The sequence below is a fragment of the Mus caroli genome, chromosome 11, assembly GCF_900094665.2.
Source record: "Mus caroli chromosome 11, CAROLI_EIJ_v1.1, whole genome shotgun sequence".
NCBI classification, from domain to species: Eukaryota; Metazoa; Chordata; class Mammalia; order Rodentia; family Muridae; genus Mus; species Mus caroli.
Genome location: NC_034580.1, coordinates 62588276 through 62615157, shown reverse-complemented (window position 1 = coordinate 62615157; position 26882 = coordinate 62588276). Strand labels below are relative to the sequence as shown.

Below are 26882 nucleotides of genomic sequence, written 5' to 3'. Positions count from 1 at the left end.
TCTGTAGTTTAGACTGCTGTGGAACTGACTGTGAAGCCCAGGCTAGTCTCACACCCCTGGTAATTCTCTCCCCTCAGCCTCCTCTGAGTGCTGAGGTTACGTGTGTGAGCTGACACTCTCGGCTTGATTTTGCTTCCTCTGGAGTCCTGGTGAAGAATTGGCTTTACTGTGCCCAGAGGACCCCTGTGATGTGTGGTGGGATAAAAGTGATACAGTGACAAACAAGATGAGAGGCCACAAGAGTTTCCTAGTTGCTGTAAACAAATTCATGGCAAAAGGCAAGGGAGGAAGGGCTGAAAGGTTGGTTCATTTTGGCTTTGAGGGCTGCATTGTAGCCTGCCGTCGCTGGGGGCTTTGAGGGCTACATTGTAGCCTGCCGTCGCTGGGGGATGGGCAGGGCTCAGGCAGCTGCTCCCAGGTCCATCTGCAGTCAGGGAGCAGAGAGAGATGACTGTGGAACTCTGCTTGCCTTCTTAGCATTCTGCCCATCCCCAGGCCATGGGCTGCTGCTGCTCACATTCATGGCGGGTCTTCATCTTCAGCTAAACCTTTCTAGAAATATACCCATGGGCACTTGCAGCTGCGTTTCCACGGTGATCCTGAACGCAGTCAGTTGGCAGTAAAGACTACCATCACAGAGGGGCTCCGAGTGGGGTTCTAGCTGTGACTCGGCTGCTCTCCAGCTCTCTCTGACTTGGGCCTTGTTTCTGTAACTATAAAATGGAAAGTTTATGTTTCTCAGGTAACCTGGTAGAACCTTTTAAAATTAAGCAAACAAAAATTATGTTTAAGTTTTTTAGGTACTTCATAACACACATCCAACAAAGTATACACATCTTAAGGTTGTGGCTATATCTGTATATTTGTACAATCAATCACCCTGGTTACCAAGGCTTCTGTCATCAGTCTACCGACCCCTCCCACCTCTGTCTGAGTAGTCGTGACCCCCTTTTTCTTTTTCTTTTTTTTTTTTCTTTTTTGGGAACTCACTTTGTAGACCAGGCTGGCCTCGAACTCAGAAATCCACCTGCCTCTGCCTCCCGAGTGCTGGGATTAAAGGCGTGCACCACCACGCCCGGCCTGTGACCTCCATTTCTACCTGGAGGATTTTTGTGAAACTCTCACCCAGGGGAAAAATAATGCATATTTTTCTTGTAATGGTGTTCGCCTTCAAGCCTGAAGCCCTGAGTTCATGGCAGAAGGAGGGAACTGAGAAAGTTGTCTTCTGACTGCTAAACACATGCTGTAGTTTGCACATGCCAGGCCCCCGCCCTCATAAAATAAATGTAAAAATAAATGAGCTCTTAAGTGTTCTAGAGGTCTCTCTCTCTCTCTCTCTCTCTCTCTCTCTCTCTCTCTCTCTCTCTCTCTCTCTCTGTGTGTGTGTGTGTGTGTGTGTAGATGTGAGAGAGAGGGGTGGGAGAGGGTGGTGGTGGTGGTGGTGGTGGGAAGAGCATGACTTTTGGGAGCCATGACATTAATGGAAGACAGAGAGGGCCACTCTGATGGAGGCAGGGGTTGAGTAGCCACAGGACTGTCAGGAATGCAGAATGTCGGATGCATTTGTGAGGAGCGTGGAACTCACATGGTGTCAGGACAGTCTGATTGGAACTGAACATCCCTCTTGATGTTTTGATTTCTTTGATTGGCATGTTTGTCTACGGTAATGGAAGCATCTGGGTGTATTTATTCAGTGTCTCGTGACTTGGGATACTTACATCAATTTATTTTAATTTTTACTAAAAGCCGGTGGGGAAAATGAGTAAAGTCTAATGTTAAATCTTCTGAAAGAGAAGACCTTCTCACAGAGGTCTTGGTTCGGTGCTTCAGTTTTCTTGCATCTTTTTGATTTAGATATTACTACAGATAGTAGCCAGGTGTTGATGGCTCACACCTATAATCCAGCCTCTGAGAGGCTGAGGCAGGTGGATTCCTGCAGATTCCAGGCCAGGCCAGCCAGGGATATGTACTGAGAACTTCCCTCAACCTTGACCCTGACCCTCTCACAAAACGTTGTTGTAGATAGTTAATAGGAGTTCTTATAGTTCCAGACTATAATACCCACACGCCCACACTTGTAGTTAAACTTGGTTTCATCATGTTATGGTGTGTGGCCATTCATCAGTGATGAAGTGTTAAATTTAATGTTTATGTAATTAGTAATATTAATTACTACTTTCTTTGGTTCATTTCCTTTCTACAACTCAAACTTTTCTTCTGGTTCACACTGGTTTTTTTGGTTTTTTGTTGTTGTTGTTGTTGTTTTTGGTTTTTCAAGACAGGGTTTCTCTGTGTAGCCCTGGCTGTTCTGGAACTCACTCTGTAGACCAGGCTGGCCTCGAACTCAGAAATTCACCTGCCTCTGCCTCCCATGTGCTGGGATTAAAGGTGTGCATCACCACTGCCCGGCTGGTTTTTTTTAAGCCTGAAATGTCTCTTTTACAAGAGAACTTTCCAGCTTCGGGGCCTCAGATGGACACTGTGAGGTCTTTATATCAAGATGCTGGATTGGTTTCCGGGGAAGCCAGGTCTCTTTCCTGCCGTGTGACCATCTTCTTGTGTTCCATGAACATGTTTTTCAGGCTTGAGGAACCCTTCTTAATGGAGCGCTGTTCATGGAGATCTGTTTTTATTTATCTAGCATGTTTTTATCCTATTTGTGCTATGGTAGGTTAGTTAGGTGTGAAAGTTTAGATCTTTTTTTTTTTAATTTTTGTGTGGCTGCATTTGAAATGTCTGTGCTTAATCAAATTATTATGTTTGCTATATTTTATGATTTAAAATATGTAGATACTTGGAGGGAAAGGAGAAATAAGTTTTAAGACTGAGTTATTTTTAATTTTATTTTTATTTAGCATATGTCTCTGTGTGTGTGTGTATGTGTGTGTGTGTGTGTTTGTGTGTGTGTGTATGCATACATATGGAGTCCAGAGGATAACTTGTAAGAGTCAGTTCTCTCCTTCAATGGTGTGGGTTCCAAGGATCAAATTCTGGTCAGCAGGCTTGGCAGCAAGCTCCTTTCCCCACTGAGCCCTCTCGCCGGCTCTGTCTTTGAATTCTTATCTAGTGGGTTCTTTTTGAGAACACAATCCTCCTCATCTCAGGTGATCTTGGTTGAACTGTATCCCAATGGATTCCAGCGGTCATTCTTTGATGAAGAGGACCTGAATACCATTGCAGAGGGTGACAATGTGTATGCTTTCCAAGTCCCTCCCTCACCTGGTCTGGGGACGCTCTCAGGTACAGTAGTGCCTTACATAAGTTGTTTGGGACAGCATGAGTGAGGGGGGCGCGGGGACTGGGGGTGTCTTCCCAGGGTGCTAAGGCAGAGAGAGAGTCTTTAATGCTTGCAGTTGCTACACTCACTTCCTCTGTAACTTACCTGCAGATGGTTGATATTAAGAATCTCGGTGAGTATTAGAATTGCCCAGAGGGCTACTTAAAGCAGACTTCTGGGCTCAGAGTTTCCGAGTCAGAAGGCCTGAGGAGGAGCCTGAGACTCTGCATGTCAATCATAGTCCTGGACGTGCTGATGCTGCAGGTCCAGGAACCACATTCTGAGAATCATTGCTTAGCAGGAGGTGCTGATGTTCAGGACTGTTACAATTCACAGCCCTTGTCTGGAGTCAAATTTCTACCAGTTGAGCTGTAGACAGGCAAAGAGCTTAAGAGATATTAATCTCTGGCAGATAAAAATGGTGATCTTTTTTTAAAAAAGCTAATTTTCATTGTGTATCAGTGCACATTTTAGCACAGTCAGCCAGTTTAGAAGGCCATGTTTAAAGACCCCATTGCAGCATGCAGCAGCCCCCACTCCTTCCAGATTCCCCTTTTGGAGTTTGTTTCCTACACGCCCTGTACTCTGAACACATGAAATGAAAGGTTTCAAAAGGACCCATTGCTAATGTGTATCTCTGTTTTGTGGATCAAACTCAGAGACTTACACAGGCTCGTCAGGCAGTTCTCCACCTATGCCCTAGCCCCCCAACTGGTGGATATTAAATAACCTTGATGATGGTAACTTGTTCCCATTCTATTTTATTACTTTTCGTTGCTATTCTCCCACTGCGCCTAATTTACGAATGAACATTTATTTATCGTCGGCCCGGATGGTAGGAAAAAGCATGGTATTGTAGGGTTGATAATGTGGATGGCGACTTGTCACACCTCAGGTGAATCCTGTGCTCTGAGCCCATGTCCTTAGGTAGCCCAGTCAGTGAGCTGTGAGAAGCAGATGTTTGATGTTCTCTGCGTTAACAGGAGAAAAGCAGGCCATGTGATCTGGAACAAAAGCCTGATTGACCTTGACCGTCTTATAACCCAGGGAAATAAGTCTTCATTTCAAATTTAATCATGGGTAACGCATATTTTCCTTGAGGAAAAAAAAAAAACAAATCTGTATTTCAGAACTGATTAGAAGTAGAGGCCCTCTCTTCTGTCCCCAGTAGGGGATGCTCTAAGGTTCTCTTAGATGGAGACATAAAAACAACGCAGGTAATTTCGGGTTGCCTTTTAGATTGCTTTTGAAATTTTCTAACCAAACTCAGGCCCATCTTTTAAAATTATTGGCTGACTAAAACCGCAAAATCTTATGTATATGAATTTTGTATGCCAGGTGCTGGGAGCCCCACCTTCTCCCCTCAAAGTCCCAGGTGTCCTTTCCCCACTGGTGACTGGATGCTCTGGTGTCATTCTCTTCTCCAGCCCATCCATCTGGTCTGTCAGTGTCACCGCGCTTGCCAGTCCGTGACAACCAGCGATTCTCTGGGCCTCTCCACAGTGAGAACAGGGTGGTCATCCTCTTCTGTAACCTGGTGGGCTCAGGGCAGCAGGCGAGCAGGTATGTGAATCTCCTTCCTGTGTTCATGTGATAAGTGGGATTTGTAGACCTGTGCTTGCCACCCCTCCCTCCCTCCCTCTTTCCCTCCCTCCCTCTCTCCCTCCTTCAATCCCCCCTTCCCTGCCTCCCTTCTCTTTCTTCATGTCATATAGCCCAGGTTGGCTTTAAATTCACTTTGTAACCAAGACTGGCTCAGGACTCCTGATCTTCCTGTCTCTTTCTCCCCATTGCTGGGATTACAGAGTAGACCACCATGCTGGGCTCTATACTTGGTTTCTATCTAGAATACTTCTAACTTAATAAGTATCGATTCCCATTGTTAATAAAGTAGAAGATGAGAGCAGAGTGCTTCTGAGCAAAAGGATTAGCTGTAATTGCCTCAAGCAGATGGTGACACCATCCTTAATTAAACACCAGAGGTTTCCCGTTAATTGCAGGAGCACCACTACTACTGTGAAGGCCAGCAGCATCCATACAGGAAAACTGGCTACAAGAGGAAAGTGAAGCATGGCCGTGCACACCTGTAATCTCAGTTAGTCTGGAGGCTGAGGCAGGAGGATTGTGAGGCCAGCCTCTGCTACGTAGCAAGTTACAGGTCAGCAGGAGCTACATAGTAGACAGGTCACTAGGGGGAAATAAAAGGGTGGAGGTAAAGGAAATAAAACCCAGCACTGTTTGTAGTTTGACAGTTTGTCCAGGAGACATGAGCTGGAACGTGATTCAAACGAATTAAAGGATTCAGGAGAGTGAATGGGTTATATTATTAAATAGTCAAAAACAGACAACTTTTTGATATAGTCAGATTAAGTGTCTTAAAGGACATTGTGACTGTTTGGTTGACAGATACGACCCTGATTGATCCTTCTACAGTGCGTGCATGCATTGAAACATTGCAGTGGACCCTGTAAATGTGTATATGGATCATGTGCCAGCTAAAGTGCTAACAAGATGTTTAAAGAAGTCTGGGGGCTGGAGAGGCGGCTCATGGCTAAGGGTCCTTGCTGCTTTTCGGGAGAACCTGCTTTGCCTCCTAGTATCCCATGGTGGCTCACAACCATCTGTAACTCCAAGGAGATTCGTTCTGTCCTGTAATGACACTAGGCATGCATGTGGTGCACATACATGTATCCAGGCAAACATATTCATACTCACAAAATAAACTTTAAAAGACAGAGAGAGAATTCTGGTGTGGCCCAGTGCTGCAGTGTGTGCTTAGTATGTCCAAAGCTCAGCACTATATAACAATACAAAATAAAAACACAGGAGAAGTCCTCTGAGAGATGCTTAGATTGATGAAAACGGTTCTAAGAGGTATCTGGGATGGTAAGGTGGTAGGAATACCCAGGGATGTCGGGGGAGGGGGAAGGAGAGATGGTGACAACCACAATGCTGTTGCCGCTGATGTTTTTTTTTTTGAAATAGGGTCTTACTCTGTAGCCCAGACTAGCCTTGAACTCCCTATGTAGCTCAGGCTGGCTCCAAATTTATAATCCTTCTGCCTTAGCTCCTACTTAGCTCCTAGAATCATAGGTGTATAGTGTGATATACAGCTCAATAAAAATTTAATTGTTAAAATAGTACGATGTAGATAAAAGAATATGAAAATAATCTCAGAACCCAAATAGGCCAAAGTATCTTTAGGTATTTATTATATGATAAAATGAAATTTATTTCATAGTCTTGGGGATGGATGCTTTATCCAATAATTAAGGCTAAACAAATTGCTTTTTATTTTAAAACAATCTTTTCTTTTGCTGTAAATTTTTACATATAAATTCCCAATTAATTAACAAAGTAATCACAGAAAAGTTACCATGAAAGCAGTGTAGGTGAGCACGCTGGCACTCCCCTGAGTGAGTCCCTTTCTCAACAAAGCAGACAAAACAGAAAGAAAACCAACATAGACTATTTATGTCTTTGAGTAGAAGAGGCTGTTTTTATAACACATAAAACAGGAGGCCACGAAAGAGAAGGCTTATGTTTCAAAAAAAATTAACATTTTAAACTGAAACCAAATGTAAAAACTTTTTAAGAAAAGATTTATTTTTTTTTTTTTATGTGAGTAGTACACTGTAGCTGTACAGATGGTTGTAAGCCTTCATGTGGTTGTTGGCAATTGAATATTTAGGACCTCTGCTCACTCCAGTCAGCCCTGCTCGCTCAGTCCCTGCTTGCTCTGGCCCAAATATTTATTTATTATTATATATAAGTATACTGTATCTGACTCCAGACACACCAGAAGAGTGTGTTAGATCTCATTAGGGGTGATTGTGAGCTACCATGTGGTTGCTGGAATCTGAACTCAGGACCTTCAGAAGAGCAGTCAGTGCTCTTACCCACTGAGCCATCTCGCCAGCGACTCCCTCACCCCCAAATATAAAAACTTAAGGGCAAAAGAAAATGAGGGAAAATATGTAGGTCTTGTGAGACTGAAGGATTCACCTCAGTTACGGAAAACCTAGCTCTTGCTCAGATGAGATAACACCTCTCATGGTAAGAGGAGTCCACAGAACACACGCATGGGGTAAAAGATTCAGTGTCCTTGGCAGCGAGGAAAGTCTAACAGAAGTAGCGAGATTCTATTTTAGTTCTTCAGATTGCTAAGGAAATCTGCATTAATCGTTCTGAGCAAGAACAAAGCAACTTACTTGTCAAGATGATAAAACAGAAAGCCCGCTGTTTATCCAGGGACCTGAGCAGAGAGGTGCTTGCTTCCCTGGTAAACTGCCACGGCTTTCTGTAGGGCATTTGGGTGGCACTGGCTTTGCCTTTCTCTTTATAGAACCTCCATCCTAGGAGGACAAGTGGTCCCACAGAGTGGAGGGTCTGTGTCTAAGAATATGTGTAGTTCCTGCCATAAACAGCATTGTTCCAATAATAACCAACTGGAAGCAACTCAGAGTGCTGCACAATACAGGACTAGGTTGATGAGCTGATCTGTCCATCAGGGGCTGCACAGGGCCCTTCCCTATCCACACAGGGGCCTTCATGTTCCTGCCCAGCTTTACCAACATCGATTCAACAGTTTTGCATTATCTAGTCAGATCAGCTGGGGTTCCTACGGACATCCTGTGCTCACTGACAAGCCTACAGCTGGACATTCAGTGGGTTGGGATGTGGAAAACTTGTCGGTAATGAGAATATTACTGAGACAGGACAAGGATGGTGTTGTCATCTGGATGCCCTGCTCTTGTTCCCACATCCCTTTCCTCCCTGTTCTCTGGAAGGCAGCTCATCTCTTGGAATAGTCTGTACTGCAGCTTGTGTGTAACATATATAAGCAACCGGCAACTCCATATTGTACTTGGCTCCTAACAATTTTCTAATCCACTGGAGAGGAACCGGAGCGAATCACACATCCATGACTCTTGTTGGGTTTTCCTCTGCAGAAAAATGACTTATTTCCTCGGATTTCCAGGTTTGGACCACCGTTCCTGATTCGGGAAGATAGAACAATCTCCTGGGCCCAGCTTCAACAGTGTATTCTCAGCAAGGTTCGATGCCTCATGAGGAGTGAGGTCTCTGCACAGGTCTGTGTGCACGTGTGTGTGTGTGTGCATACATGTGTTTGTGTGTGTGAATGCATGTGTGTGTGCATGCATGTGTTTGTGTGTATGTGTACTTGTGTGCAGTGTGTGGGTACTTATGTGGCACTTATGTGCAAACAGTTACCCTTTTGTGGCTTGTAGTGTTTTCACCTCTGACATTAGGAGATGCCTTTCACAAGGACCAATGAAATAAAGAGTAACATTTGGGTTATTATTCTCAATTTCATGTCTTTATGGCCTGCCATTGTTTTCATTAGGGGCTGACACATAGTAAATTGTAGTTTAGACATCTAGATAAAAATTTGAAGATACTTGATGAAATTTCCCTCTTTTTCTCCTCCCCCAACCTTCTCTCTTGAGACAAGGTCTTAACTTTGTAGTCCAGTCCTCCTGCCTCAACTTCCCCAAGTTCTGAGGCTACAGGCATGAGTTACTACCCCTGGCTTGAAACGGAATTTATTTTTTGTTTTTATTTTCTAAATTTGTTTGAAATACATTTTTACTTATTCACTTATTGTGTATGCTTCTGTGCATGTTCGTGTGTGATGCACACGTGGTGGTCAGAGCACTGCTTTGGGGAGTTGGTTCTCTTCTTCCACCATGTGAGTATGGAAAGTATTTAGCTCAGGTTGCCAGGCTTGGCAGCAAGAGCCTTTGCCCACTGAGCCATTGCTGCCAGCCCTTGAGATGTAATTTCTGTGGAAAATTGTTGGCTGATGAGACTAATGTCCATGAGTGAAATCTAGATAATAAAATAATTTTGCTTTGAGAACCTGACTTTAAAAGCTCAAGGACAAAATGCCTTCTTGTCTTGTCCTGGAAAGGTTTTAAAGGTGGTTTAAAACTCACTGAATTTCAGCAAGCATAAAACCATCGATTTACAGCTTCCGTGTCAAGAACTGCTCCGGCACGGATGGGGCTAGGTTCTGTAAGGTTGCCTCAGTAGTCTCTTGGTTTAGAAACTGTTTAAAAAGAGCCTTTCAATGGGGTGATAGCAAACTACTTTATAGAGATAATCTCTCACAATGGCTATTCCTACTCAGAGACGGCCCTATACATTCGACTTAGAGTTCATACCAAAAAGCACCTTATTAAAACCTTCACTGCATTTGTCCGGACCTTTATGTCTAAAGGATTTGTTCGCTGCACTGAGGAGCCTGAATTAGAAGTGAGCTTCCCCACAAGTAGGTCAGGCTCCCTAGTAACAGTGGCAGCTGTCCCCAGACTGTGTGCTACGGACTGTTAAAAGGGATGAGACCACTTTCATGTGAGCGCGTATTTCCGCTGCCTCTTCCTTCCTCAGCTGCTCCTGTTCCTTTTCTTGTTGCGAGCATTTACTGCTTCTGTGTTCTTACAGTCTTTTAACATCAAGAACTAATCGGACCCCCAGTGCAGTTAGCGGGATTCCAATGCAGGAAGCCGCAGCCTTTTTCTTGTTGGTGAATGTGATGCTGGGCATGCTGTGCTCTGGGAGTCATGTGCTCAGAATGGCTGCCAGGCTCTCAGGATAGCCCTCCTACTTAACCCATACTGGTTTTAAAAAGTTGGGTTTTTTTTGTTTTGTTTTACTTTTTAATTTATGTATATGTGCCTCCTTACTGCTATGTACACCACACGTGTGCACCACCCGAGGAGGCCAGAAGAGGGAGTCTGAGTCCCTGGAACTGGAGTTCCAGGCAGTTGTGAGCTGTCTCATGTAGGTGCTGGGAACAGACTGTGGTTCCTATGCAAGGGCAGCAAGCGTTCTTAATCACTGAGCCACCTCACCAGCCCCCAGCCTTAATCCTTTTAATACTGTGTTAAAGACTGGCTCCACATGGCAGTAATTTGAAAAGAAAATCTCCAGAGTTCTCAAAACTGAGCTGAAGAGATTCAGCATCGTGAGCATACACTGAAGGTTCTAAGATGAATTGGCTTACCCTAGAATAGAGGACAGGAAAGGGTTTCTTATAAACACGAGCCATTTGCTAGAGAGAATTAATTTGCATGAATTATGGGAAAAAAAGACATTACTGAAAGAGCTTTTTTTTTTTTTATGGTCACTATTTAAACTTGGGTGTGTGAGATCAGCACTATTTCTTTACGCAGGGTTGGCTGCCTCCATATAGATCTTGGGATCTGTGTTAAGGGTGACCTCTCTGTGCCAACAGCAAGGCTTAGTTAGGACTGACAAAGGAAACCTTTCTTTGTTTCTTAGAAAGTGTACACCGCTTCCATGGTCAATCTGAACCAAAGCCTCTGAGGTTAGCAGGCTTCCAGCCATTGATTTGGTCTGGTCAAAACTATCGATTAACCACACACTGTACATTTATCGTTGGTAGATACATGGGGTGTTTGGTCTTTTGACAGTAGTCCCGGAACTTCGCTGTCTAGACCAGTTCTCAACCTATCCTAATGCCACAACCCTATGGGGACAAAGCCATCATGGCTCAGGTATGACGGAGAGTTGGAGAACTAGACTTTCGGAGTTCCTTTTAAGGATGCCCCAGTAACCTAAGCATCTCTCATAAGACCCTACCTCCTAGTAGGCTGCTGTATGGACCAAGTGTTCAATGAAAACAAACGCAGGGAGACAAATAATTAAATTTCATTAAAACAGAACGACCTTATACATGGCTCTAGCTTTGTCTCTAGTTACTCCTTGCTTATGGAAGCTGCCACAGCCTCAGCAGCCCCCTCACAGTTGTCTCACTGTGGTTTGGACCTTTGATCTTCCAAAGCGCTGGACATTACTCTTTCCTGGAATTATAAAGCTTTCCTCCTTTTTTCTTGCCAGACGGAATCTGACATATATCTCGTGCCTCTCGCCCAGGATTTTAAGTCCAGATGTCTGCCGTCAACTTTAATTTAGAAGGAAATGTTATTTTATTTTTTTGATTGTAGCCAAGTTCTTGAGTGACAGCTTTAAAAACTATATTTCTTCATTTGAATGCAGACTGCATTGATTTTTTTTTTTGGCAAAATATATGACTTAACCATTCATAAGTATATGTTAATTGGCTTTGCCATCCTGTATAATGATTACTGTACTCTCAATTTTTAAAATGATCCTCCCACAAAAACCCTGTATCCATTTCCATTTAACAGCATAACAGAATACCCTGTTCCATACCTGCTAGCCCGTAGCATATGCCAGATTTTCCTCCACCCCCTAGCTCCCTCCTAGTGTGCATAGGATGGACCTCAGGGTCTTGCATGCAATAAAGCTCTCCCAAGCTTAGAAGTTCAGGCTGAAGGTAAAGGGTGATGAATTACTACCACAAAGATGGTAGATTTCTGCTGTTCTGTGATGTGTGTGTGTATGTGCATGTGTATGTTATTTGTGTGTATGTTATTAGTATGAGTGTGTATGTGTGTGTTCGTGTACATGTGTGTGTTTCTGGGGTCAGACCCAGAGCCTGCTTAGAATGTACTCTACCACCAAACTCTATCTCCATCCCAATCCTTCTTTTTTAAACCCTTTTGAAATTGAGTTGTGTGTATCCACTGCATTTCATTTACCTATTTATCTGTTATCAATATGTGGGTTGTTCCCACTTTTTGACTATATGGAAAAATGTTGTTTTGACCATGAGTTTGCAGATATCTCTTGAAGTCCCCACACATACAGATTTACCTACATTTACAGGAGTAAGGTTAATGGACCAGATGGTAGCTGTAGGCACAACCTTTCAAGAAACTCTAGTTGATTTCCACAGCTCTGGTATACATTCTCACCAACTGTGCATGTGGGCTCCCATTTCTTCACATCCTCCCCAACACTTACTCCTCTCCCCTTTCAGAATTAGAATATAGGTAGAAATATAATTGTTCTGGTGGGTTTGAATGACAACTCATTGTGGTCTTGATTCTTTGGTTCACATTTCCTAGTTACAAATGGTAGCAACCATCTTCATTACACTTTTGTTATTTGCATGTGTTCGAGAAGCATGAATTTAGGTCCTCTGGACAGTTTTGAATTGGGTTATTTGTCCCACTGTTTTGTTTTGTTTTTTTGAGGCACCTATAATGTAAGTGTATCTCTGTGAGACTTGCTTCAGCTTCAGAAGTGCTAGAATATCAGCATGTGTGTATGAACTTGTTTGTACACAGCTGTCTTATTTGTGGTGATGATAATCCTGTCCATAAAGAAGATTGAACTACTTATCAATAATTGACTAAAAAAAAATCAATTTTACTTTGAATTTATTGAATCAGTATCTACTTCAGTTAAATACTTGTTTTTACATATACCATGTTTATTGTGTGTGGGGTTGTGTTCACTAGATCAAGCATGGCATTAGATCACTATATTAAAAGACTGGATCTTCAAAACAATGAAGCCTTCGTATCTATCCATTTTAAATACCAGTTATTAATAGAATGTTCAAAATACTATAGAGAAAAGTGCTTGCACTTTTGATTAATTTGTATGTCAGAGTCAATTACTCTGCAAAATGGACTGCGTGATAAACTGTTGCCTCTGGTTTTGTCACGGCAGGACCTGGGGACTCTGTTCTCCATCCGGGTTGTGGGGCTCTCCTTGGCCTGCAGCTACTTATCTCCAAAGGACAGCCGGCCTCTTTGCCACTGGGCAGTTGACAGGTAAGGGAAGAGAGAGCTTGTGTTCTTACTGAGCTGGGTTTATAGAAGACGACTACAAGCCGGGCGTGGTGGCGCACGCCTTTAATCCCAGCACTCGGGAGGCAGAGGCAGGCGGATTTCTGAGTTCGAGGCCAGCCTGGTCTACAAAGTGAGTGCCAGGACAGCCAGGGCTACACAGAGAAACCCTGTCTCGAAAAACCAAAAAAAAAAAAAAAGATGACTACATAACAATAAAATTACCCATAATTCTAGCTATTCTTTATTGGTCCCTCTCTAGTACCAGCTACCTTGTTGGGTCTTTAGACACATTTTGCTACTTTTTAAAAACCTTGTGTCCAAGAATGGCCACTTCAAAGATGAAGGATCATGAGACCACCAGAGATCAACTTGCTCAGACTTACACAGGTGGTGACTAGAGAAACCTGAGTTTGCACCCAGATTGGTCTACCTGACGCACCCACCATGTGGTTGGCTGTGCTTCAGACCCAGTTGGGATGAGTGTCCCCTTAGAGCTGGGTGAGAATGCTATAGCTGTATTATAAGTCCTAAACTGTAAAGGGTGGTGAACCATGACTTCATGATGCTCCACATGTCTGTTCAATAGCTTGTCACAGTGCAGCCTTGTGTAGATATCTTCAAGGCTGGCACAATGTCTGTGGGGTGATTTTGCTCTCTGAATTAGTAATCTGATGCTTTGTTGATATTCCTATAGAGCATAGTGCACAGTAAGGTTCTCTGGTTTCCTGACTTGGTCAGCTTGAACTGCTTGTCTGGCATGTAGAGGTAGACCAGAAGTCTCCCCAGAATGCCCCATTTATATGCTCCTTAACTGGTAAGTTAGGGAGAGGGGAGCTGTGTCAGCCAGAACCTGTCTTACAGGAAAAGGAAGTACTAGGGAAGAAGGGTCCTTGTGGCATTTGGTATTGGAGATGACAGGTAATTCAACATGTGCTCTAAAGGCTGAATCCAGCCTAAACTAGTTGTTACCAGTCCATGACAGGAACTTGAGAGGGAACACCTAAGTGGAAGGACAAAGGGATGCAACATACATTGAAAAGAAAGAATGGGCATTGTACTTGCTATGTGTCCTCATATGGAGTGTGTGCATTCTCATCACACCGTGTGAAGATTCTGTGTGTCCAGAACTTTCTATTGAATCTTGGTGACATTGTCACAAATTCTAACCAGTACTTTGGGCATGAACTTGGCCACTACTGTTCTTCTTGATTCAGGGTAAAACTTCCTACCCTTCGCTCCCTCCCTTCATTTCTCCTGCTTTTCTGAAATGAGTGGAGCCCCAGATGGTGGGAGGAGTAAAGTTCTACTCACTGAGATTTTTGTTTACACATTGGGGGGTTTGCAAGACTTTGAGTAGTGTGGGTGGGTTTGCAGCGGCTCCTTCTGCGTTGTTGTTGTTGGCAGGGAGGGATGTTAGCTCTCTTGGGGCTTCATCAGTACTGGCTTTCTGTGTGAGATGCTCATTTGGGTGCTTGTCTGACTTTGTGGGGCTGTGACCAAGTCCCTGGCAGGAACACCTTCAGGGAAGGGGAGATTTATTCTGTCTCATGCTTTCAGTCCATCGTAGCTGGCTCTGGTGTTCTGGGACCTGTGGTGAGGCAGAACATCACATGCTGGAGAATCTTCCTGACCTCATGTTTGCCAGGAAACAGAGATACAGGAGGAAGTTAGAGACAGGATACACCCAGTGACCTACTCCAGATAAGCTTCCCTGCTAAAGCATGTCACCAATGGTGGTGTGAGCATATGGGAGACCTTTCATAGTCACACCATGGCAATGTGTCTTGTAGACACTGAAGAGGGTAGCAGGGCCTTCAGTAAAGCAGTTCGTTGAGTCATAGTAGCTAGAAGGCTTTAGAGCTCCCATCTCCTGGGAATATCAGTGAAAGGGCATTAAGAGGTAGTCAGGGGCCTTCAGCAGACTTAGAAACCTTTAGTGTGGTTTGGGGTCATTTTCTGTGGTGTTTTTGTTTGGAACATTCCTCCAGGGAGAGGGGGAAAGCTGGCTGATGAGCCCTGAGAACTGTGGGAAGGATCTGTTTTCTGACAGGTTTCCTCATTCTCTCCTCAGGGCTTTGCACCTCAGGAGGCCAGGAGGCCCTCCTCATGTTAAGCTGGCTGTGGAATGGGATAGCTCTGTCACAGAGCGGTGAGTTAATAGAATTTTATTCCTGCAGACTTTGGCTAGGATAGGCCTCTGACCATAAACTTTTCCTGGACCTAGAGTTTTACCTAATTAGAGTGTAAGATCCTGCACACACACACACACCTCAAGATGATGAACGCCATTCCTCTGAGAGAACTTACAACTGTCTATTTAAATAGCCACGATGGGTATGGTGACCATGATGGGGTCAGTGGGGGTGTTAGGTGTAGTAAGTGCTTACAGAGCCCCCAGCCTGGGCCATTCACTGCTCAGAGCACTAATTTCCAATGAGCTATTGGTTTCATCTTCATCCCATCCTACGTGGGAGGACTATGAGTTGCGTAGAGGTTGAAACTGAGATGCACAGAGGTTAAGCAATGCCTACAGAGCTGGGGTTTGAACCGGCCTGGTTGGCTTGAATCTGGGCTCATCACTTCACTTGGCTGCCTCTCATAGCCAGCTAGTAAATCAGCCAGACTTTGTAAGAGGGCATGCTTCAATCCAGCAAGTACTGCTTCCTCTCTTGCCAGGTACTAAAGCTGGTGCTAAGTTGGGTAAACCTAGGACTTGATTTTTTGAGGGGCTGGTTGGGGAGACAGGTGATTCCCTAAAAGTGAGTGCAAAGTCAGGGGTGCAGGAGGTTTTAGGGACCCACAGGTTTTAGCTTTGTCTGTCTGATGCCCTGCCAGGTTTTCTGTAGAGGCAGTTAGATCAGAGAGAGAGAGAGAGAGAGAGAGAGAGAGAGAGAGAGAGAGAGAGAGAGAGAGAGAGAGCGCTCTGAGAGAGTCTTTTCATTCCATCTAGCCTGTTTGGAAGCCTCCAGGAGGAACGGGTCCAGGATGCAGACAGTGTGTGGCGGCAGCAGCAGGCACACCAGCAGCCCAGCTGCACCCTGGACGAATGTTTTCAGTCCTATACCAAGGAGGAGCAGGTCTGTCCCCTTCCCCCTCCCTCACCACACTAGTCCCTGGCTGGGAGGGGAACTGGTTGCCTTGTGGCTGTGCAGTGGTGAGTTGTCTGTGTACTCTGGTGACCTCACAGTCTTGATGGCTTCCTTTCCAGCTGGCCCAGGATGATGCATGGAAGTGCCCTCACTGCCAAGTCCTCCAGCAGGGTGTGGTCAAGCTGAGTTTGTGGACTCTGCCCGACATCCTGATCATCCATCTGAAACGGTTCTGTCAGGTCGGAGAGCGAAGGAACAAGCTCTCCACGCTGGTGAAGTTCCCACTGTCTGGACTCAACATGGCTCCCCATGTAGCACGGAGGAGCACCAACTCCAAGGCGGGGCCTGGCCCTTGGTCCTCCTGGAAGCAGCCAATCTGCCTCCCCACCACCTACCCACTGGACTTTCTCTACGACTTGTATGCTGTCTGCAACCACCATGGCAGTCTGCAAGGTGGGCATTACACAGGTGAGCCTTGCCATGCCTCTCTGTGTGCAGCAGCCATTGCCATAGGACTTGGCTCTAGCCAGAGCCTCAAGATGTCCCCAGAATTGGTGCTTCTTGTAGGCCAGCACTCTCTCCATTCACTGTGGCTGGTTTGTCACCCACAGCACACAGGGGAAAAAGAAACAGTGCCCAGTCCTCTGAGAAGCTGGTTTTGACTTAGACTGTGTTGCACTATGATGTTAGTAATGTCTGGTATTTATAGGCACATCAAATATGGGAGGGTAAACTACCAGACCCAGGATGTGACGTTTGCCCTCATTCATGATACAACACAGAGAGTCTCACTTACTAGATAGGCATCCCTTTATGTTGTGGGGTGCTTTTTGTTTCTATTCAACTGGGTCATTTAGAAGCAGTAGACAAAGAGAGAAACAAACTCCTAAGCAACTCTCATGGTGAAGCCTTCCCTGTGGGTATTCTCAGAGATGGCATGACTGACCTCTTCTTGACCAATGCCATTCTTTCCGTCCCATCTTAGTGATGGCAGAAGCCTGTAGGCGAGCTGTTGGCAGCAGCAGTTCCATGTCCAGTGGGTACACAGTTGTGGAGGTTCATCCCTGTGAGCCTCATGAGAGGCTTGGGACGTGATCTCAGATTCCACACTGCTATACAGTGCCCTTGGAGAGAAAGAGGGAAACAAGGACCTTGCGAGCGAACAGAGAAAGGTTGAAGGATGGGACTTGGCTGATCATATGAAGGCTGCAGTGGGCACCAGGTTCCTCTTGTGCTGCTCTACTGTGCTACCCGACCGGTTCTGCACAGCTGTCCTGCTCCAGGTGACAGGGGCTACCAGTTTCAGCCTGGAGGACCCTGTCCAGTCAGATCCCCAATCTTTTCCCCCTGGACTAAAAATAGCTCAGCACAAATCCCCTGAAACCTATGTGAATGTACATCTTGGGAGCCATCTTTCCCGCTGTGTTTGCTTGAGATTTTAAAAATAATAATATTTACTTTTTTGAAATTAAAATACATCATTTGTCCCCCTTTCTTCTCTCCAATCCCTCTCATGTACTCCCACCTTGCTCTCTCAAATTCATGGTCTCTTTTTCTTTAATTGTATATGTGTATATACACATATATTCCTAAACATGGAATACAATGTGCTCAGTCTATATTATGTTATGTGTGATCTCAGACCTGACCACTTGGTATGAGATAAGCAATGGGGGGAGGGGGAGCTCTTCCCTGGGACGGACTGTTTTTTCCTCAGTTGCTTGTCCTTCTTTGTCTAGGGCGGAGGCCCTATGAGGTTCACTCCCTCCGTGTTAGAGTGCCTATTGCTGTTGTCCCTGTTCTGGTCTTGTTTAGGCAGCCGTGTGGTTGAGACTTAATGGATGAAGCTTCCCTGACATTTCCAGGAGCAGTCTCACAGCAGACTTCCTTTTCCTCTGGCTCTTACAGTCTTCCCACCCACCCTTCCTCAGTGTTCCAAGCCCTAGGTGCGGGAGCTGTGTTGTAGATGTATCCAGCTGGGGCTGGGTACCACATGGTCTCTTGTTCTCTGCAGCTTGGTCAGCTGTGGTTTTCCGTATTCAGTTCTCTCTATTGCGGAGAGAAATTTCTTTGGTGAGGAGTGAGAGCACCACTTTTTCGATGGGTATATGAGTAAACACTTAGCATACGGTTAGGGAGTATGCTGGTTTAGTAAAGAGGCAGTAGTAGGTGCTCCATACAGGGGATCATAGACAATCACCAGCTTCTTCATATAGGGGAGCACACCTAGTGGCTCCGTAGAGAGGGCAATGGGAGTACATTTGAGTCACCACATGTCTTAAAATGCCTTTGCTGCTACCCTTGACTGGCAGCCTTGTTGGACATAGAATTCTAGCTCAATGGTCATTTCCCCATAGTCTTTGGACAGGGATGTTCCATGGGGAGTGGGGGTAAGAACAAGACTCTTGCTTTGGGAGATGGGGCAGCCAGTTTCCTTTCCTTTTCTGGGATCCAGTTTCTTTCTGGAAGCTTTCAGGTCCTTTATCACTGCTGCCCTGGAATTTCAGAGGCTGCCCCTCTGTGTGGGTCTTTTCATTCACCAGGACTCGGGAGGCAGAGGCTTGCTCTTCAGTTCTGGAAATGCCCTTGTATTTATTTTTAAAAATTAAAAAAAAAAATTGTTAAAAACTGACAACCTAAAGAGAGACCCTTAAACACACTGTGACACCCTATAGCTTCCACAATGAGTGTTTTTCCCCTCTGTTGCTAGGGAGGTTGCAAATGTAGAGGGTGGTTATAAGGGGAGGGGGAATGAGTAGAATTAGGGTGGGTGGTGTCTGATGTGAAATTCACAAAGAACCAATAATGAGTTAGAGAGAGAGAGAGAGAGCCTGCCTTTAGCTTCACTCTGCCACTCATTTTTAAGCACAAGATTTGAATATAAATCCATAGCTGAGTTTTTTTTCAGTTCATGATCTAGCTTAGTGGTTTCCACACTGATATACAGAGGATTAGGGCACACACACTCATTCTTTTGCTTTGCAATATTGCTGCAATAATAACCTTTGATGTGTCATTTCCTCCATGATAAGCTTTTGATAGGGGGAAATTTCAGAATGGAGGTAGCTAACTTGTATGTGCCTTTCTCATACATGCTTAAATGGACATGCTTAAAATAGGAAATCAAAAATGTCCATTTTTAGCTAGAACTGATTTCTGTACACTCTTTTAAGGCCTGGGGTATTTGCTGGTCTGGCCAATCACTAAAAGTTGGCCAACTTCAGGACCAGTGGGTCTGGGGGCTGTGCACTGGGCTTGGAGGGCCAAGTGTTTATAGCTGGTTGGAGGTGGTCAGAATCATGTTCACCTTCCTGTAAATGTTGGGCTCCAGTCCTTAAGTAGGAAAAGGCAACCAGGAGACTTACTTTTCTCTTCCATGGCCATCAAGAGATGTGCACGTTGACATATCTCAGTATAATCGGCTGAGCGGTAGTTGATGGTACTGGCTGACCTTGTAACTCAAGGCCCCGTGTTAGGAGAGACTGTGCTGGACGAGATGACAGTGTGCACTCACCTTCCAGTGAGCAATCCTGGCTAAGATAACCGGGTTGGGGAACTTGTCTTTTTCTAGTTTTTACAGAAATCAGTTCTAGCTAAAAATGGACATTTTGCCGTCCTACTTTAAGCATCTCCATTTTGAGCTCTGCTGGTGGGAGAGCATCTTCCTGCCTTGGGGCTCTAAGCATTGAACTTGGGGTTTGAACCTTACAGCCTATTGCCGGAACTCCCTGGACGGCCAGTGGTACAGCTATGACGACAGCACAGTGGAGGCCCTGCGAGAGGATGAGGTCAACACCAGGGGGGCTTACATCCTGTTCTACCAGAAGCGGAACAGCATCCCTCCCTGGTCAGCCAGCAGCTCCATGAGAGGTGTGTGCCACAGCTCAGGAGGGGATGGGTTTGGAGGTCATATTAAGAGTTGAGATGTCCTGGGCCAGGGAGATGGCTCAGCTGTAAGGATACTTGCCACTATCCTTAGCAACTTGAGTTGATCCTTTAAACCTATTCCTGCAAGTTTTCTTTGACCTCCACACATGTGCTATTGGGACACACACACACATACACCCCACACTCTTTTCCTAATCATTATTGGAAAATAGCCAGAGAAAATGAAGAGTCTTCTGGGTTTGAATCAAAACTATCTCAAGCCTGCCGTCCATTTATAGAAGGTAGACATTGAGAGAGGAATAAAACACGTAGATCCAGGCATGGTGACTCATGCCTATAATCTCATCCCAGGGGAAAGCTGAGACAGGAGGATCATGAGTTTAGACTAGCCTGGGCTACTCAGGAAACTCCTCAAGTAATATGTAGTGTTTAACAATAATAAACCTCTTAGAGATGGCCAGAGGGAGGTATCCTTACATGCCCGTTATGGAGATTTGGTTGAGCTTCATGTGTTCCTATAGGATCTGGTGCCATGGGTCCAGGGGGCAGATGCTATCACTCTGACAATGGCTTTTGCTGTGACTACTAAAATCCTAGAAATATGGCTCTGGAAGAGTAGTCCCATTTAGGAAGCTAGGGTTGGCAACAAATAATTTCATAGAAGACATTTGAATGCACCAAGGAACCACCTTTCCTGTGTTCACTAGACATCATGGTTCCAAGGATTGGAACCCATTGCTGGCTTCCCCTCTGGCCTTCACCCTTGTTTCTATAGTTCCCCTCTGGTTCTGTTAGTCCAGGGCTGAAAGATAGGAGTCATCTTGGGACTCTTGGGGTGGGCCTGGGAACCTGGTGGTAGAACAACTCTCCACCTTCCTGCAGGCTCCTCAGAGATGTGCCAGATCCAGATCTCTCTTTTGCTTCTTCTGCAGGTTCCACCAGCTCCTCCTTGTCTGATCATTGGCTCATGAGACTCGGGAGCCTCAACAACAGCACAAGGGGAAGCTTGCTGTCCTGGAGCTCTGCCCCCTGCCCCTCCGTGGCCCGGGTACCCGACTCTCCTGTTTTCACCAATGGTGTCTGCCACCAGGACAAGGGTATGTGGTTAGACTGACTGTCTTTTTTTTTTCCCCTGCTTTTCATTGTGAAAGTGTTGGCACCTCATATTGTGAACAGAAAGTTGGTTCTGATAAGAGGTGTGCTGGGGTCTTCCTAACACTCACTTGCCTCTCCATCCATCCATGATCCTCCTCCATCCACAGGCACAGTGGCTCTTTTGAGCCACAAGTTGTGTATTGGTAGTCAATCAACCATGGATGGGTAACAGAAAAAAAAATTAGACTTGTAAACATGGGCAGAGTATTTTCTTGTCATTTCCCAACAATAACAACTATGTATGTAACAGTTATACTGCACTGGGTATGACAGGGAACTGTGTGGTTATTTAAAGCATACAGGAATGTACAGGAATATAAAATACATAGGAGGCATGTGTCAGTTACATGCAAATACTACAACAATTTCTACTAGGGATTTGAGCACCTTCAGGAGCCAATCTTCATGAGCTCTGAGGAACCACTATGCATCCTCTTTCTGTTCCCACAGAGCTTAGTACCTCATGGAGCCGATAGGAAAGCTAACACAGCAATGCAGTTTAAAGCAGGGGCAAAGGGAAAGAGGTGAAATGGGAAGGAGCTAGCAGAGGCTGGGGAGTATACAGGGAGCCCTGACTGTTACATGGGGGAGGTGGCATGAGTAGAGGCCTCAGCAGGGGAAGAGGATTGATGCTCATGCAGAAGACTGGGAATATGTTCATTGCAGACGCTATGTACTATGGGCATGGGGTCGGGGGAGGGGCAGAAGAAACCACAGCCTGAGAGCAGAGTGAGGAGGGCTGAGGGAGTGGATGGGCAGCTCACGGTGTGCCGTTTGGACTTTAAGTGCTGTGGATAGTAAGTGAGAGTTTGGAGCAGGGCAGTAGTCAATATGGTTTATAAATTACATTTTTAACCTTTATTTTTATTTTATGTGTGTGGGTGCTTTGCTTCCGTGTTAGTCTGTGCATCACATGAGTGCAGTGCTCAGACTAGAAGAGGGTGTCAGACAGACCCCCTGGGACTAGAGTTACAAACAGTTGTGAGGTGGGTCCTCCCTAGGTTCTATAGAGGAGCAATCAGTGCTCTTAACCACTGAGCCATCTCTCCAGCCCTGGTGTGTGTGTGTGTGTGTGTGTGTGTGCGTGTGTGTTTTATGCTATGTGTTGGAATGTTTTTCATGCATGGATATATGAGCACCATGTGAGGAGTGACTAGTGCCCTTGGAGGTTGGAAGAGGACGTCAAATTCCCTGGAACTGGAGTTATAGAAGGTTCTAATCCAATATGTGGGTGCTGGGAATTAAACCTCTGTCCTCTGGATGAACAGCAAATGTTCTAACTGCTGAGCCATCTCTCCAGCGCCCCCCCCCCCCCAAGTTTGCATTTTAAAAGTCTACTCCATCCACTGCAGGAAGAATCCATCAGGGGCAGCCATGTATGTCAGGCAGAAGGCCTATTAGGAGACTGTCTGTGGTTGTAAGGTCTGGCTGCATGTGTCGAGGAAGAGATGGTCAGATGGTAGATGAACTAACTGAATTTGCTGGTGTTGGATGCAGCATATGAAAGAAGGAAAATGACGTAGAATGCCTTGGCCTTGGTTTAAGGTATAACTAACAAGGGGGATCATTGTGTAGTTGGTAAGATAGGAAAAAGTTGGGTAGGAACTGGGTCAGTTTTGAAAGAAGCCACATGATTTAGGACAGGGATTTTGAGACTCCAGCAAGGTATTCGTAGCAGCATGAGGACCACAAACACAAAGACTAAAGTCACCAGCACACAGGCACTGAAAGCCACAGGCTGACAGAGCTCTCCATGGGGATTAGGAAGCTAGCACAGAATGCAGACTGGAGACCAAGCCTGGCAGCTATATTGTGCAGGGCTTGAGTGGAGGTGGAGATAGAGCTGAGAAAGAGCGGCCAGGGCCAGGGGGAGCAAACCAGGTGAGGCTCCCAAGTGCTGGAAAAGGGCTAACTGTGTTCAGGACTAAGGGATGTGGAGCACCTGTCTGGCTGAAGGGCCACCAGTGACTCTCCCAGGGGCATTTCTGGGGGGGAGGGAATAGAAGCCCAGTTTCAGTGCAGAAAATAATGGCACGGGTGTGTTTCATTATGCGGCGTGGTTAAAGGCCAGTAGCTGAAGCTGCATAGGAAGCCAGGCTCAGAACAGTGTCTGCTTTCCTGGACTGAAAGAGCTGACAGCATGCTCATGTTCAGGTGACCTCATCCAGCGGAGAAACTGCAGGAAAGCAGAGGACAGGATGGTTATAGACACAAGTCTCTGCATGTGTGTGTGCGTCTGTGTATGTGTGTCTCTTCGGGCAAAGGAAAGTGGTCTCATAACTCTTAACATTTTCAGTCGGGCATGGTAGTGCACACCTTTAAATCCCAGCAGCAGGGAGACAGACAGGTGGGTCTCAGGGAGTTCAAGGCCAGAATGGTCTACAGAGTGAGTTGCAAGACACCCAAGGCTACATAGAGAAGCCATATATCAAAAAGACCAAATTAAATTTAAAAATTTTGTATGTTTCCTTTAGTTCCTAATTTAGTTTTTAATATAAAATCTTAATAGAAATTTATACAAATATAAATATCACATATATAGAAACATTACGCTAACATTGGTGATTGTGGCATTAATGTGTGATGCACTTTAACATATATAAGCATATCCGCTATGAGTTCATATTATATAAAACATGCAGGTATTTTTACTAAACTAATATACTACTAGTAAATATGTACCCTAATTATATGTGCACATCTGATGAATAAAGTGAACATATTTATGGTCCAGGTTAAGAGGTAGAGAGTTTTGTGTTGGAGGTGTGGCTCCATGGCTGAACACTTGCCTACCATGCACTGCGCATTAGGTTTAGTCCCCAACACCAATGAAGAGAGGGAGGGAGGGGGGAGGGAGGGAGGTAGAAGGATAGAAATGAGGGAGGGGAGGATGGAAGGGCGTAGGAAGAAGGGAGGGGAGGAAGGAGGGAGGGTATGTAGAAGGCTAGGAAGGTAGATCAGTGGCTCTGGAGTCCTTACGCCCTCATACCTATCTCATTCATTGCTTCCCACTCTCTCAGAATCTATGCCAGATTAGTTTTACTGTGTTAAGTAAAGGATGGCCAGGGGCCAACTGTGACACACCTGTTGGACTTTATTCCAGGCACGGTGAGTAGCTATTGGAGAGTTTGGAGCAGGGCTGTAGTCAGTCTGGTTTATATGTAAAAATGCACGTTTACAAGGATGAATTTTACCTGTGAAGCCATATGGCGTACGGGCTTTCTGTTTGCCTTATTTTGTTTACCACTGTTCTTGGGAGGTGCACCTGGTGTGCATAGCAGTGCGTGGTTTTTTTTTTTTTTCTTTTATTTATTTTACTTATAAATAAAATCAACCCAGAGATTCATAGTTCTCTGTTCAGAAGTTATTGAGAAAGGCTAAAAGCAAAGACAGGGGTTAGGAAAAAGGGTGAAGGGTGAAGTAGGGCATCAACCTCTGCTCTCCATACGTTCACTAGGGAGTGGAAGTTTCTGTAGATCTAGCACAGATGTCAGCCCTGGAGAAATCTGGCCTCTGCTGGTCAAAGAAAGTATCTTGAATTACTACAGATTTTCAACTCCTGAGAACTGGTGGATTCTCTGTGAATCCATGCAGTGTCTCTGTGGGGCCCACATGATGGTTTATCTCTGGATGGCGTCTACCATTTGGCAGGTGGCACCGCCTCTCATACCAGATTTTCCCACATTGTAAGGACAGGTCACATTTTATTCTCTTGGCTAGACTTAGGAGTTTTTTCCAATTTGGAGTTATAATCAACAGTAACAGTTGGGTGTACTTAATCTGGAAATTCCAAATGCTTCAAAATACAAAATCTCTTACCAATATCATGCCATTATCTGTAGAAAATTTCATACCATGAAATCTTGTCTTGTGTACCAATTATTAAGACTATTACATAAATCACTCTTATGCTTGTACATATGGCATATATGTATATATATGTATGTGTGTGTATATATATACATATATGTATATGTGTGTGTGTGTGTGTATATGTATGTATGTATATCATAAAAAAGCTCATGTTTAGAGATGGGTTCTATCTCCATTATTCTACCTATCCCAACATCTGAAGAGATTTGAAACCTTCCACACTTCTGGTCCCAAGCGCTCTGGATATCCCGACCTGTATTGCTGTGACATTTGGGCTCATGTCTCCTGCTGTGCATATGCCTGTGTTTCCGTTGAGTCCATCCCTAGGGGTGGAATTGCTGGGCCTTGGTCTATGTGCTCACTCACCAGCTGCTTGTTTCCATGTACTTCAGCCATCACTATATCTGAGAACATAGTTCCTGGCAAATCCCAGAGTCCCAGTCAATAGCAGTGAGTGGGTCCATGTGATGAGAGTCTTCTTGCTGCCTTCTGCTTTACGTGCAGGTGTTTGGCATTTTGGGTTCCCACCATTCCACCACCGGATGGAATGCTGCAGGTGTGTGTCTGTCTGTGTGTGTGTGTGTGTGTGTGTGTGTGTGTGTGTGTGTCTTGAGAACCAGTTCCAGTCCTTACAGTTCATTTCCATGGGACTGAACTGGATGCAGTCAAATCTTGCTTTCACCAGGTATTTCTTTTTCTCACATTGTTCTGGCTGTACCTTTGGGAGAGTGCCTATAAGCAAGGGTTCCAGCTTGTTCCTTCCTGTCAGTACTGCCTGTGAGAAAGTCATTGGTTTATCTCAGCCCTGTCAAAAGGCATGGCACCTCTCTCCCATGGAGAAATGTTTTGAACACCCTTCCTTTAAGAGGCATCTCCAAAGAATGGCCCAGATTTTCAATGGGGTTTTCAGAGAAGTGTTAGGTACATCCCTGGGGATGCTGCAGAGACATAGGTACCCCACCTACAATGGGATGGGCCCACATATATATTAATCCATGGCCTCTGCATCTGTTTCTGCCAGACAGACCAGGGCAAGGAATGGCAGCTTTCTTCCAGGCTCCTTCAACTATCCTCTGAGGCTCTCAGCTGCCAACAATATGAAAACATTCAGATTTCTTCTGCTTGGATATTGGAAGAGCCCTGCTTTCCAAGGGAGCCTCCCCCCTGGTATTTCTTCATTAATGACTGATATGGGTGGGCCCAGCCCATTGTATGTGGACTAGTAGAGCTGAGTGCTATAAGAAAGCAGGCTGAGAAAGCCATGAGGAGCAAGCCAGTCAGCAGCACCCCTCCATGGCCTCTGCATCAGCTCTGCCTCCAGGTTCCTGCCCTGACTTCCCTCAGTGATGCGCTATGGATGTGGAAGTGTAAGGCAAATAAACCGTTTCCTCCCCAACTTGCTTTTGGTCATGGCGTGTGGTCATAGCAATAGTAACCTTGACTAAGACAGAGTTTATCGGGGCTTAAAACTCATAGAATTGGGACTGGTGAGATGGCTCAGTGGGTAAGAACACCCGACTGCTCTTCCGAAGTTCCAGAGTTCAAATCCCAGCAACCACATGGTGGCTCACAACCATCCGTAATGAGATCTGACGCCCTCTTCTGGTGTGTCTGAAGACAGCTAGAGTGTACTTACATATAATAAATAAATAAATAAATAAATAAATCTTAAAAAAACAAAACAACTCATAGAATTGGGGCAAATATGAAAAGGAGGTGCTGGAGAGCCAAAGGAATATTTAAAACACCCTACCTTTACAACTGCAGGAAGATGTAACTATGTTTAAAAAAAAAAATGGAAAGGATGAAAGGAAGGAAGAAAGATAGATCTATTCCCAAGGGGTCCTTCCCAGAGACTGTTGTGAATAGAGGGCCCCGGCGCTTAGG

The 26882-nt window shown here is 45.1% G+C and overlaps 1 protein-coding gene across 2 annotated transcripts in view; it reads left to right on the top strand.

Annotated features, from left to right (window-relative positions):
• Usp43 (ubiquitin specific peptidase 43) overlaps positions 1 to 26882 on the top strand; it is a 61572-nt gene that overhangs the window by 26466 nt on the left and 8224 nt on the right. The window contains exons 6-14 of one of the 2 annotated variants that reach the window (XM_021177354.2): positions 3105 to 3240; positions 4705 to 4840; positions 8259 to 8370; positions 12869 to 12972; positions 15062 to 15139; positions 15941 to 16067; positions 16199 to 16532; positions 19791 to 19949; positions 20900 to 21064. In XM_021177354.2, the coding sequence (XP_021033013.1) occupies positions 3105 to 3240; positions 4705 to 4840; positions 8259 to 8370; positions 12869 to 12972; positions 15062 to 15139; positions 15941 to 16067; positions 16199 to 16532; positions 19791 to 19949; positions 20900 to 21064 (1351 nt within the window). Of the gene's footprint in view, positions 1 to 3104; positions 3241 to 4704; positions 4841 to 8258; positions 8371 to 12868; positions 12973 to 15061; positions 15140 to 15940; positions 16068 to 16198; positions 16548 to 19790; positions 19950 to 20899; positions 21065 to 26882 lie in introns of both variants that reach the window. The other variant, XM_021177353.2, reaches the window with a different exon arrangement.